At 40.3% G+C, this 14,807-nt stretch overlaps 1 protein-coding gene across 1 annotated transcript; it reads left to right on the top strand.

Annotated features, from left to right (window-relative positions):
* Window positions 1-2,348: 2,348 nt before the first annotated feature.
* On the top strand, window positions 2,349-11,217 carry LOC124133763 (acid-sensing ion channel 1A-like). The gene is made up of 9 exons (XM_046498287.2): window positions 2,349-2,507; window positions 4,283-4,448; window positions 5,324-5,861; window positions 6,353-6,451; window positions 7,052-7,232; window positions 9,530-9,586; window positions 9,805-9,967; window positions 10,356-10,447; window positions 10,851-11,217. The coding sequence occupies exons 2-9, from the start codon at window positions 4,288-4,290 to the stop codon at window positions 10,994-10,996; spliced, it is 1,437 nt and encodes a 478-aa protein (XP_046354243.1). The 5' UTR covers window positions 2,349-2,507; window positions 4,283-4,287; the 3' UTR covers window positions 10,997-11,217.
* The last annotated feature ends 3,590 nt before the right edge of the window (window positions 11,218-14,807 follow it).

The raw sequence follows: 14,807 nt of genomic DNA, 5'->3' as shown, positions 1-14,807 counted from the left end.
GAACTTACCAAGTGAGGTTTTTCATTCACCCAGAAATGAGGTGTGCACCACTTTTAGGAACATGTTTTTAATTAATTTCGGGGAAAACACCACACATGACTTTTCGTTAATTAACCAATGTAAGGAAGTAAATAAGGGGCTTTGACTTGATGAGTGAAATTAAAAAAACACAAGGCTTCCCTGTTGGTAAGGAAGTTGGCAAGGCGTTTTTCAGAGTGTTTCTTGTTTCTTCAGATTGTCATCAGACGCTCCCATGTATAGCCTTTGTAAATGAATTATTTTGGGGGATGTATGGATACCTCATTATACTAATCCCATTATACTACAGCATAGTTCTTTCCACTTTGAAAGATATGATTACTTAAGAGCATATGCATAAGAATTTAGCATTCTTAAAAGAAATACAAGAAATATATATATACTGAACCGCAAAAGAAACGTCACCATGGATAGATATACCATAAACCTTATTTGTCCAAAGAGTGTAAACATACCTTGAGACATATTAAAAAGATGAAACTTGGCAAAACTGATCATCATGGTTGAAATTAAAGTGTCAAATTATCTTAAAGTGAAACACAACACTAGTCTCTGAGAAAACAACATCACAAGTCAGCATCTCGTGTGTCCGCCATTTCCATTGATGACTGCCATGCAACGTCGATACATGGAATGGATGAGGCGGTTGATGAAGGCCACAGGCACTTGAGAACACACTCTGAGGAACGCCTGACACAGTTCAGCTGCTGTTGTCGGCCTTGGTCGGACGTCATTCAGGCGTCTTTGAATCGAGTCCCACAGGTGCTCAATGGGATTTAAATAGGGACTGAGGGCAGGCCACTGCATGGTTCTGATGCCATTCTGCTGGAGGAAGTCTCTTGTTCATCTCACAGTGTGGGCACGGGCGTTAAGATGCTGAAACTCGTGGTTGCGGCAAAGTGCTAAATGAGGTGTGGCGTTTGGTCTCAAGACTTGATCAATATACCTAGCTGCAGTGACACCATTGCCACTCCCTGGACCAATGTTCTGGAAGACCACAGGGCTGACCCTCTGTGCAAGACCAATTCCACCCCACACCATGATGCTCGGACCACCCCACAAGTCTCTTTCAACAACACAAGCATCCGAATAACGTTCCCCATGGCGTCGCCTGACTCTCACTCCCTGCAATCTGCTGTTGAGATACAGAAACGGCTCTTGTCTGAGAAGAGGACTCCTCTCTACTGCTGGTGGTGCCAATGCTTGTGGCGCCAATACTGGTGCTGTGTTGCCCTCTGAAGATGTCCCGGCGATGACGTGGTGTCAGAATGGGTCCTCGGTTAGGCCTCTGACAGTGGAGGTGTCTGCTCATCAATCGTCCAAGGGCTTGGTGTCGCTTATTTCTTGTCAATCTTGTGGTAGCAATTCAATAATGAATGACTGTTATCCGACCTGGGTGGATTTTTTTAGGGCAAGAAATGGGGAAACGCATGTGCATTTCAATTTGCATGGAACTCAAATGCATCATGTTACCATGGCTGTTGCCGTGATACGTTTGGGCGATCGGTTTTATTGTCATCTGCTTTTTTTATCATCAAATTTCAATTTTTCTTGAAAAGGTAATGTTAAATTTTAGAAGCTTTGACAAAAAATAACCAGATATTCAAATGACAACTTTTCATGTGCAATGTTACTTGGGGGTTGACGTTTCTTTTGCAGTTCAGTATATATATGTCTTGTCTGTGATCACAAAGACATATTTCGCTTTCAACTAAGCTTTTCAATCAAGGTTACACCATCAGCGCTTACCCTCTTTCGTGATCACTTGGGCTCATCACTGACTTTGAGTGATCCATCCATATACCACTCTCTCGCCTTTTGAGGCCCAATGGAATCTATTTTCGCAGGTATCCAACACTGTATATTCTCTGGCATTGACGTTTTAAATCTAGTGGGCATAAATTAGTTTGTTGAAATTCAAAATCAGAAGCATATAGACAAAGACACATGTCTAATAATGGTATGGGATGCTCACATCCAAGGAAACATATTTTACTTCAATCTTTCTCCGTCCTTACCTTTGTGCTGTCTGCTGTAGTCAGTATCGACCATACGCATGGGAAATAGATTGTGATTGTCAAAACACTTTTAAACTTAACACTCTGTGTATCTTTAACTTGTATTATTCATGTCTTTGGGGTACTGTCTCTCGTTCTAAGAAACGGTCACAAAGTTAAAATGTAAATATATGGTAATGGCATTGTAATATGTCGTAAACATTTAAAGCCAATGTAGAAATGCAATGGCTCTGATAGATCTGCAACCAGCTTTGGCATGTATTGTCGTCATTCATTTAATCTCATGGGTAAATCCACAAGTTAATTACAAAAGGACTGTTATAGAACTCCTGTCAGGCAACACTGGCCTCCACGGAACGTACATATCTACACGTTGAAGGGTAGACCAGTTGAAGGGCAGGTTGAAGTCTAATGTACAGCAAAGAAGAAAGCGATAACATCACAGAGAAGGTAATGTCTATATATCTTGTTAACAGAAGCAAGCTTTAGATTAAGTTTAAATGATTACAATGTATGTATAGAGTTGATGGTATGAAGAAATTAATAGAAGATCAGTTTGTCCGTCTTTTGTTCAATTACATGCATATGTATATATTATATATGTTAAACAAGTGGGTTTGCACCGAGACATAGGCGTGGAAGACTTAAAAATACGATACATAGATAAAATCGTCTCATTACATTTGTTACACAATACGATAGATTCAAATCTGCTCCTGTTATCAATAGATAATTCCGTACAATAACAAGAAGGTTAGTTTAACATCTACCGTTTAAAAATGGCTCCATGCCGCCTGCCTGAAAGCAAGGCGTCCTGTTAAGGGTGGGACCCTAAAAAAATCACCATGTGCGGCAAAGATTTGGGTGGCCTGGGCAACACCAGGGACTGTCTGTGCACCAGTGGCGTTACACCATGTTTAAAGACGAATCAAGCCTCAATTCAAAGATGGTAGAAAACGTTGTTGGTGATGTAGCGGCGAACAGTATTCAAGGCTAACAATTCTTGACCGTATGCGGTTTGGGGAGGCTGTGTCATGGTGTGAGACTGTATCACACATGACAGACGAACTAATGTGGACATTTTACTGGCCAGCTATATGTTGACGAAATCTTGCGTCTTGTCATTGTTCCATTCGCTAGAATTATCGGCAGAAATTTTGAACTGCAAGAGGACAATGCCAGACCACATCATGCCCAGGTCATCACCGATTATCACTGACGAGAAGGCATACGGACGGTGGACTTGCCTGCTAAGTAACCTGACATGTACCCAATAGAGCATCTGTGGGATTTCTCGGATGGAGAGGCCTAGCACTGGCCAACATGACCAAGCTTGGGGTAGCTCTTCAGGCGCCGGAATGTCTAATACCAAGGGCCACCATACATAAGTTAATGAAAACTGGTGGACACACCAAATGTTGATCTACACGAAAGAAATATATTTTATCGTCACTACACTTTCACTATCAATTCATCAGTTCCCATATTCTCTGTTGGTATCCATGTTCTAGTCTTATACTCACACGTTCTACGGACAAGATAGGTCTGTTTATTGTCCATAGTATTGTGCAGGATGAGATTATTTAGTGTCACACCAATATTCCTGTTACAACATGCATTGAGGAGGGCTTGTAAATTGCCCATGTTTTGCATTCATTACTCCTTTGTCAGAAAAATATATTGAAAATAGGTGGTAGTATGAAGACAATAGTCATTGTAAATAATACATTTAGATAAAGTTGTTTTTGAAATATTGTTTCACCATTTTGTTTACTGTTATTTACTGTCGAGTGAATTACTTAAAGGCATTCTTAACATCCATTACATCATTTATTATTCCCATATTGCAGCCATGTAAAGAGTGTAACATTATCAAATAAATATGCGTCTCATAAAAGAATGTTGCCGACTTCGGCGTTAAATATTAAAACCTTAACCATTTTGTATACCCTTTCAATAACAAAATGTTAAATCCATTAGCCCTGATGATTAACAACGATACAACGTTTAGGTTGTTCGTGTTAGAACAAGTTGACAATTACTATACTGGCAATCCTATGCGTGGGAATGATGACAACCCACTATTATGGATGGAGATCATAGCTCCACCTGTTTGAGTATGGTAATTGTAACGCATTTTTAAGCATATGAACTTTGAACATTTCTGTATTTGTTGTTTACACTACTCAGTGTGGTCTCACTATGGAATCATCTTTCGCCTACAGAAACAATGAATTTGGCTGAGAAGATAGAGACTGTCTCGTTTGATGCAGACCGACCTTCGCCAAAGTATGGACTGAAAGATCTATGGATCGAATTCAGTCAGTCTACAGGCCTCCATGCAGTTAATAAGATTAAACCCCCTTCGATCAGCCCATTCAGCATTCGTGGGTAGGTGTGGTTGTACTTAATATAGATATATATAGATATATAGGTATATATGTATGTGTATGTAATATTTATCTATATATGTACAAATATATATACACATATATATACATATATATATATATATATATATATATATATATATATATATATATATATATATATATATATATATATTAGTGGCTTGATGTTCTTGCTGGTGTGTTGGGATCCACTAAACAAAGGCTAAGAACGATTTGTGTTGATGCAGAATATTACATAATTACCCGTGAAGATCCGGGGTAGAATAGGTTTTCAGCAACCCATTCTTGCCGTAAAAGGCGACTATACTTACGTACTTGCTTTTATGTAAAATGTTCCCAGTGCATTGAAACAGGGTGCATTCCTTTTCCCAGTGTGTCCAGATGGGTGGCTCGCTCTAGGATAGTGACTTTATCCCCTTATCACTAGAATCGTTTAAATGATTTCTTTACCTTGACCCACGTTTTCATATCGATCTTAGAGCTATGGATTTTGCAATTCTTGAAAAAAGAATGGAAGTAACAAAGAAGTTTGTGTTGTAATGATCATAATGTGATTAACCAAGATTATTTCGGTTGGGTGTGTTCTCTCCTTTTTAGAAAAACAATAAAAATGGCGCCATTTTGCCGCGGTCTCCTGCAGTGTTGTAAGGATCAACTTCAACAAAGATAAGGTGTACTTACATATCCCTGGGTAAGGGTAATACTTTGCGTGCGATATTCGTTGGTTGATGCCAATTGGTTTATCAACTCCATACCTATTTAGACTCTTATAGGCCCGTTGACGTATACATACCACATACGTTTGATATTTCTGACAATCTAATTATACTCATTCTAGTCCTCTTCCTTCTACAGATTGCTTTGGATGTTATCTCTGTGTTCAACTACGGCGTTTCTCGTCTATAACCTTATCGAGGAGATAGGGGACTACTACAGCTACCCAACTGTCACCAAGGTCACACCCAAAATCAGGAGTTCCATCGAGTTCCCCGCCGTCACCATTTGCAACAGATGCACTCTCAACAACACTCGTCTTGGCGCTTACCCAGAAATGGAGAACTATTTCTTCAATAGCGTTTTTGGATTGATGAATGAAAGCTCATTTCTTGTTTTAGATGAGTTTCAGAAACCATTGTCTTTAGAATGGTGGAGGAATATGTCAATGGAAGGATCCAAGATGCTGACTGAATGCTCCTTTGGTGGTGAAAAATTTGATTGCATGACTAAGTTCCGACCTATTTTCACTAATGAGGGATTGTGCCACACCTTCAACTTCAATGTCAGTGAAATCGTCCAAGTGCGGATGGCGGGTCACGCCAAGAATCTTGTCCTTCTTTTAAACATCAATCAGGACCACTACACATTCATGAGTAACATGGCCGCGGGGATTAAGGTAAATTAAACCTTGTCTAAGTAACTGATTTGGGATAAACGCCCTTTGAATATACTTCAAACTGAAAAGTAAATATCTTAATGTCTCATAATGTGGAACTGTTGAACCAACCTGATATGTGTCACATGGGATAGTGCTTGAAATAGTTTGTGCAATGCAACCACATAGTCATCGACCCGTAAATTGTTTCAGTTCAACTCTGTATTGACCTCAAGCTTCATTTATGGCTGATGCTTAGGATAAGACAAGTAGTGCTTATCCTAAACAAGTTCCATCTCATTACACGTCCACTTAGACAGGAGACCAGTAAAGCACACACTTCACAAACACTGTAGTAGATCGATGTGAATTTGTCACTGTTTTCTTGCAACAGAGATTTGTGTATGTTTACCTTACAGCTTTGGTGTTTTTGGGGCGTGTTGAAGGCAAACTAGATGTGTAGATCACAATTTAAAGCGGAAAGTAAGAAAATCTTGTGTGTGTGTATGCAGGTATTACTCCATAATCCACGCATACACCCAGACGCAAGCTCCAGCGTCGTGATGGCCGCTCCGGGGTTCTCTACGTATGTTGCCTTGCAAAAGATTGAGGTGGGTAATTGTAAATAACTACTTTGATTGCATCGTGACATGTTGTTGCCAATAGTAGAAGCTTGGCATGCAACGATTTGATGATTTTGAACATGTCTTTTATAGCGCTTAACACACATTTACATTCACGCCCAGTCTCCTTGTGTTTTATGCACGTAATGTTTAAATCTCTTTTTTCTCATTAGTGATGTATAACAGCTCGTTAGAGGACGTAATTAGTACCCAAATACCTATAACAACTTCCAAGCATTTTCATACAAAGTTTGGTGTATTAAAAAAACATGATCGTCATATGGTGAAATTATCGAATCTTTAGTGATATATATATCATGTGAGCATGTTTTTTTAAAGAGATGTTTGAGGGAGACAAGTGTTCATTTGATATCTTTTACTTTAAAACCTATAAGTGGCTGTGTTCAAGTGTCGAGCCTTAACCTTTAACATCATATACTCAAAATCAATTAAATTTATTTATTACCTTTTGATAAAACGGTTTTATGTCTTTTCTGTTAATAATTGTCACAACTGGTGCAATTTGTTCTTACGTTTCAAGACATTGATTTCAAAGAAAACACCAAAACCTTGCGGCATTGTTTGTAGTATCTGTACCAGCCCCTTCCCCACATGGCCTTTGATGACATGGAATGTGTGGACACAACTAGTCCGAACTTTGTGAACCCTCTCAAGTACTACTCCCACTACACCTACAACCATTGCATCATGGAGTGTCTTCAGATGAAGGTCTTCAGCAACTGTGGATGTGTTGGACCTTCTGATCCACGTATGTTTTTGACTCATTTTAGAAACGTTTTCATCACCTTTAAAAAGCAGTTCATATTCAACAGTCAATTACTTTTACCTTATAGAGTTGCTATCTGGAGACAGAAACGGTACCAGAAAGGTTATGACGATTTTAAGTAATACATAGTACTGTTAGCTATGGTAGTAAAGAGACGATTGTACATCAAGTTACGTTCTATGCCATATGGCATTCCAGGTATCTCATCAACATTAACATCATCACAACCACTGTGAGTCCTTCAAGGCTCTGAAAGCGAAACGTGAGAATATACAATTTAAAAACCTAACGATTTTTATTGAATTCATCCAATAGCGATCAATTTGGACGTCAGGTGGTCACATCTGTGAGCAAGGAAATCACCTTAAAATCCAGTAGTGCCTTTCATAAAGTCACAAGAATGAAAATACTATTTATCGCTGTCACATGGACCTGTCAAGGGTTCTTAAAGTTACCTGAGGTCTTGCTTGCTGCTAAGCTAGCACACGCTGGACGAGTTGTTGCAGGTTGACAAGAGGAGGGTGATTTGCAAGCAAACGTCGTCCAAGTACGTCCCACGGGTGTTCGATCGGTACCAGATCTGGGGAATAGGCAGGCTGAGCCACCAGTAAACCAGTCCTGTTCCCTGATTATGACATCATGGTACCATTTTCCTCTGCAGTGAAACACTCTCATACGACTATCTGAACTGCATTGAACTGAAATCTGACTTGCACTGCTGCCTTTTCCAGCAGAGATGAGCACGGCATCATGCAAGACGTGAAATTCTGTGACGTACACGTAAACGTGTTCTCACAGCTGGACGCCTGGAGTTGATAGAGCTGTCAGATTGGCATAATGGTCCTTAGCTCTGGTGGTTGATCTCAGTCTGCCTAAATGGGGTCAATCCTTGACTTCTCAGTGGTCTTGGAATCCCCTGTGCCACAGACGATGGATAACGGATGGTGCCATTTTTTGTCATCTGGCAACTTCTCTGATAACAATCTGATATCAGTCCGTCTTGTGGCTATGTAATGACCCTTTCTCTGACTACTTCGCTTCATGGTCGTCTTGGTGCCATGGTACATCAGTGGTACACCAATTCAATGTCAGTGTCTACCTGTCTACCCTTGTGTACAGCCTATCCACAGACACCGTTGAAAGCAAGTGCATCGTTTCATGTCGGTGATGCTTTCCTCCTTAACCTGACTCCTGAATTTTGACATTTGTCAAATTTTAACCAAAATTGTTCTTGGTACCAGTCTGCCAAAGGCAACAAAAATATTAGTCAGTCAAAAATATTTTTGGATTTTATCTTATCGTAGATATTAAATTTAATTGAGAACATGTTGAAATGACCTTTGTTTTGGCATGTGACTTTGATACCACTAGCCGATGTTGATCTTTTAATCAGAGAGAACGTGCTAGCTTGTATGGTACTATCAGTTCCTGTAAGTAGGCAGGAGCCGACGCGTGCATTGCCTTGTTTAGCAGGTTGTAGTTGGAATTGCACTCTTTGCTGGATTGGCAGCCAGTGATGTTCAGTCAATATTGTGAGTGGTGTGTTCTCACGTCAGTGTTCTTGTCATAGGTCCTGCAGCTGTACTTTTTGTGCATCCCTCTGTGGTAGGCCGTTGAGGAGTGAGTTTCAATAATCCAACCTGGAGATGACCAAAGATTGGATCACCCATGTTTCTGGTTCTATGGTTGGGTTTGACCACACCATATCCAAGGTGTAAGTCAGAGAGAACATGAAAAGGCCGCAAGGATTTTGTGTAGGTGATAAATAGCTCTGTTCTGTCCTCGCCCAGTTTCAAGAAGTGTGTTGCCATCCATTTCCTCGTTACATTTCATCATTCTGGACTCTGACAAAGGCAGTTTCTGTGCTTTACACAAAAAGTGTTAAGTCGTATCGACATTCGATTAAGAGATTCATTCTGTGACTGTCTTTGCAAAGAATATTTTCAAAATCCACTTCATTAACGGAGTGATGTGTAAAAACGACATTTGTCATCAACTTGCCCAACTATCAAGCATGACAAGTTATAAAACCGGTTTATGAGACTTTATCAGTACAAAAAGACACACACACACACACACACACACTAACTACAACACCATCCACAATCGTCAACACCATTCCCCATCCCCACCGTTGCCTCCTTCCACAACCATGATCACCCTCCACCAATCCCCACAACACACCACCTCATAAACATGTTGAAACACGTACACGGCTTTGGTAAAGCTATTTGCATTATGTTCATGACACTGCAAGTATTTATTAATTTTCATTGCAGAGGATGGCCCCAGGTGCTCGTTGGCGAAACGCGATAGTTGTTACAAGCCCTTTATTGGTGAGTACACTGTCTTTTTACCGATAACAGTAGAGTGATTCTTGTACAATGAGGTGAGGCCTCTTCTATGGCGGTGGGGTATATCAAAGGTTCAGGCAAAATCAGACATACCTGTTGCAGAAACCACAAGCAGGGCCTACTCGAGTTGTTTATATTTGGAAATATCCGAAACGTGTTACACTGTTTTATTATTGCTAGATGCAAATTTCTTTTACAAGCTCAAACGATCACGAATGGCAACTTCGTGGGGGAATGTGCATGTGTCAGCGAGTGCATGTTTGACAGCTACACTACCCAGGTGTCCTCCAGTTCCTTCCCAGCAAAAGTCTTGATCAACAAACTCCTCAACATCACGGGGGCACAGAACAAGGAGACTATGACGTAAGACTTCGTATAGACCAATCTTTGTTTCCGAAATACAAATGTTGAAAACACCAATGGTTAGATATTTCCCGCCATAGATGTGCATAAAAATACATCATTGTTTCAAACCAATCTGTCATTCTTTATCCATTTCGCGAGTCAATTACTCAATAACAGCTGCAAATAAAAAACCACATACATGCCTACCTTAAATAAAATGCCTATGTTTATTAATAGGCATGTATAACACATGTGAAGCACAATATGCATGTCCAGCACAATTGAAAGATATTTTTCTGAAAGGTTTGGCTCACTAAATAACATTAACATTTCAAAATTTCGGCGGCGTTAATGCCAACAAACTCACTACTAGGTGCATAAGTGTTTAATGATGCCTGTTATTCAGAGACAACGTCCTGTTGCTGAGAGTGTTTTACGACCAGATGATGATAACATCCATCACACAGCAACCTCAATATACGGTGGCCTCGCTGTTTTGTAAGTGACATTTATTTTTTTCAGGATGGTATTGCTCCATTGCAAACGCTGCCCTCCACCATTAATCCTCTTACATCACATTCTCTTTGATTTGATCTTTGGCATGATACCCGTGCCCTTGAGTCGCAACTGAAATACTAGTCGCAATAAAACCAACCTACACACCCTACAGAGTCGGAATATTAAATTGAAAAGTGTGAAAATGAAGAAATGATACGCATTTTTATATTAACTCTGACGATTCGTAGGTGGACAAAATGTCCCCCATGGCCTACAGTGCCTTGTAACAGAGGCCTTGGTCTGCACCATATTGAGACCCTGTAGCTACCATGATACGGCGGAGTTGGAGGGATTTTTGTCATTGATGTAGATGTTCATACAACGGGGATATTGTTTCTCACAGCCAATATCGGCGGTCAGATGGGATTGTGCCTCGGAGCCAGCATCTTGACAGTCATGGAGATCACGGAGCTCCTGGTGTTCATCATCCTCTTCCTCTGTGACAAGTGTAGAGGAAGAAAAGCCCGAAACAGAATAAACAACTGGTAGACATTGCACCTACCGTATTCGACAAAATAAGCGCTCTCAAAATTAGAAATAGGGGCTCTTATTGGAATATTATTGTGGTGAAAATAACAGAGTTGAAACATAAATTTCACAGTTTATGCTGACAGTCTGAAATGGTTATGTAGGACAGATATATTTTTTCCAGGTATCAATTGCCCATAATGAAGGGTGCATATAACACACGAGTGCGTATTATACGTGAATAAATAAGTCTTGTGTATATTGATCAATCGGAAGGGGTGCCAATTGGGATTGTTCACTAGCCAATATATTAGCAAATATCGCCGTGGGCGCTTATTAGAGTGGGGCGCTTATTACGTTGAATATGGTAAGCCATTCTACTGTCTTGTAGACAGCAAAACTACCATGAGGATAACAATTCGATAATGCCTGTAAACAACGAGTAGACAATGCAACAAGCATTTTATTATTTGTTTCGGTGACTATAATGACGTCTATATTGTTATCTATATTGTTGGCAGTGTAATCTATCGTTAAAAATGTTGTATGTCATATTACACTGTTTCCGAAGATTCAGTAGAAGTTCAGAACATTGTGTTTTAACAATTTTAGTTGTTAGGAATGTATTACTGTCTAATGTAAGCTCTCCCTGGATATCCAGTCTAGTTATCACTGACTGTTTGGTTGGCATTCTAGAAGATGGTGAGTAGGTAAGAAAACGTATAACTTCAGGGATAACAACTTCTGGTTTATTGCATATAGCGACGTTTCAATGTAGAGTCACACATCATTATCAAACTGGAGTGACAACCAAGTGATAAGAGCTAAATATACTGAACCGCAAGAGAAACGTCACCATGAAATAGATATATGGGAAACCATATTTGTCAAAACACTGTAAACATACTTTGTGACATTACTTAAAAGGTGAAACTTGACAAAACTGATCATCAAGGTTGAAATTAAAGTGTCAAATGTTCTTAAAGTGAAACACAACACTAGTCTCTGAGAAAATGGCATCATAAAGTCAGCATCTCGTGTGTCCGCCATGTGCATTGATGACTGCCGTGCAACGTCGATACATGGAATGGATGAGGCGGTTGATGAAGGCCACAGGCACTTGAGCCCACACTCTGATGAACGACTGACTGTCGGCCTTGGATGGTTGTCATTCAGCCGTCTTTGAATCTCGTCTTTGAATTTAAAACGGGACTGAGGGCAGGCCACTGCATGGTTCTGATGCCATTCTGCTGGAGCAAGTCTCTTGTTGCTCTCGCAGTGTGGCCACTGGCGTTATCATGCTGAAACTCGTGGTTGCGGCGACGTGCTAAATGAGGTATGGCGTGTGGTCTCAAGACTTGATCAATGTACCGAGCTGCTGTGACACCATTGCCTCTCCCTGGACCGATGTTATGGAAGACCACAGGGTCCCCTCTGAGCAAGACCAATTCCATCCCACACCATGATGCTCGGACCGACCAATGATGCTCAATGATGCTCTCAACAACACAAGCATCCAAATAACGTTCCCAAAGGCGTCGTCAGATTCTCTCTCTGCCATCTGCTGTAACAGTACATACAGTAACGGCTCTCGTCTGAGAGGAGGACTCTTCTCCACTGCTGGTGGGGCAAAAGCTTGTGCTGTGTTGCCCACTGAAGGCGGTCCCGGCAGCCTGTGACAGTGGAGGTGTCTGCTCGTCAAGTGTCGACGTACCGTGACCACACTGATGTGTTGCTGGCGTGTCCCCATGGTCTGTCAAGCAGTTTCCGCAGCATTAACAAAGCGATCTTATGATGCTGTCTCACAATTTCACGATCCTGACGTCGGTCTTCCAGTACGTGGTCGGTCATCTGTAGTGTTGGTGGTCTGGTACCGATGCTGGAGCCTGTATATGGTCCTTGCATTGGCTACTTGCCGGGCGGTTTGTCCAGCTTGCAATCGTCCAAGGGCTTGGTGTCGCCGATTTCTTGTCAGTCTTGGCATGTGGTAGCAGTCAAATAACGAATGAATGTTATCCGATCTGGGTGGATTTTTATGGGGCAAGAAATGGGGGAATGCATGTGCATTTCATTTTGCACGGAACTCACGTTCATCGGGTTACCGTGGTCGTTTCCGTGATGCGTTTTGGCGATCAGTTTTATTGTCATCTCCTTTGTTTTTTAACATCAAATTTCATTTTTCCGGACAAGGTAATGTTAAATTTTAGAAACTTTGACCAAAAAAAATACCAAGATATTTAAATGACAACTTTTCATGCAATGTTACTTGGGGTGACGTTTCTTTTGCGGTTCAGTATATATACATGATGTTTTGTCATAAACAGGAGAGTAACATTGACAGCAACAGGTAAAAGATAGCATATAGCGTACAGATAGTTGGATGAAGTCAAATGTACTGTGAGAATAGCAAATAGCGCAAGGTGATGAAGCACTCGCGTAATGAAGCATGGTGTGCAGTAAGGATACGAATTAAAAGGATTAAACAGATGCATCATGTGAAATTTCATTGTGACTAGATATTGTGTTCATATACAACCCCACGGTATTGTATATGTCCAGCTCGAAGATAGCTACATTGAAATCAGTAGTTCCCTTTTTTGTGTCGGTAGTATATGTACCAATGTTAACAATGCTTATGTTTTAAGAACTGTTATCTTATCACTTCTAGGCTTATACGTTTTAAGTAAGGCTTCTATTTTCCCAATTTCTTCGAAATCTGAAAAATAGCTTTAATTCTTCTTGTGCTAATAACCCATAAATCATCCAATTGAGCATTAACAGTTATCCCTAAAATATCCTTCATAGCAATACACGTTCACTTTTGACATAGTTTGACCTTACGTCTATTAAATGTGATATCAATATTGTTTTCAATCCTGACATTTAAAACAAATAGGATAATTTGTCAAAAGATGCTTTAAGACTGCGATCGGGTCCATCTAACAAGAACTGGTATCATCAGCATATTGTCCTGGTTTTTGCATTATATAGGAGAATGCATTTTCCATTAATATGGAAGTCAATCTTTTAATATGTGGGCAAATTCTACTTGATAGAAGGGGCAATCCAACAGAAATCTCTGCATAAAGCAGAGTCGATTGTACGATTCCGGCTATATCATGAGTATGTGTTTATGAAACACCATCAAATAGTAATGATACCAGGTGTTCGCGTATCCTGGCCCCACCGCAGGCACCTTCACAAACACATGCAAAGGCAGGTCAATTGACCACCTGAAAAATCACGGGAACACATGGTATAAGTCAAAATAGGCAATTGCATCGGACATCATTTTTGTCACTGATGCGTCAAATTTGGAAATGTTTACCACATGTCATAAAACATAAAACATTTTGGAAGCTTTACTGAGGCCTTAAATTTTGTAACCTTGATCAAACAATATAAATCTGAAATCTGGAAGTGATAGTGGTTACTGTTTCTAGAATGCTAGTAGTACCCACAAAAGCGTGCTACGAGGGTCATTCGTTCGTTTTTACTTCTACTTGCGTCCATCAACTTGCCCACTGCGGACAACACACTTACTACATTTCTGCCTGCTTTCAACACTGATTCCTAGATTCAAGAACGAATCACGTGCCTTATCCAAGGCCAATGTTGATATACGGCCAAAGTCTGTTAATGTATGCTGCCACATATTTTAACCCTTTGCACCATGTATTTTGAGCCATTGTATTGCTTTTGTGATTGTAAACCTTTTCCTGTGTATTTTAATATAATGTGTTGATTGGTTATTGGCCTTGTGTGTGTATTTACTGATTTGTTTCTGTAATTACCGATTTCTCAGTCAACATTAGCGTTTCTATTTGTGAAT

This window comes from Haliotis rufescens, unplaced genomic scaffold (assembly GCF_023055435.1).
Source record: "Haliotis rufescens isolate VD_foot unplaced genomic scaffold, xgHalRufe1.0.p SCAF_7, whole genome shotgun sequence".
In the NCBI taxonomy this organism is placed as follows: Eukaryota; Metazoa; Mollusca; class Gastropoda; order Lepetellida; family Haliotidae; genus Haliotis; species Haliotis rufescens.
The sequence above is the reverse complement of the archived record's forward strand: the minus strand, read 5'-3'. Positions and strand labels throughout refer to the sequence as shown.

What these genes read in the sequence shown, in the direction of transcription:
- LOC124133763 (XM_046498287.2), top strand. Translation starts at nt 4,288, where the DNA reads ATGAATTTGGCTGAGAAGATAGAGACTGTCTCGTTTGATGCAGACCGA. An exon ending in TGTTGGACCTTCTGATCCAC is followed by an intron (nt 7,233 to 9,529) that starts GTATGTTTTTGA and finishes TTTTCATTGCAG; the next exon opens with AGGATGGCCCCAGGTGCTCG. An exon ending in CAGAACAAGGAGACTATGAC is followed by an intron (nt 9,968 to 10,355) that starts GTAAGACTTCGT and finishes CCTGTTATTCAG; the next exon opens with AGACAACGTCCTGTTGCTGA.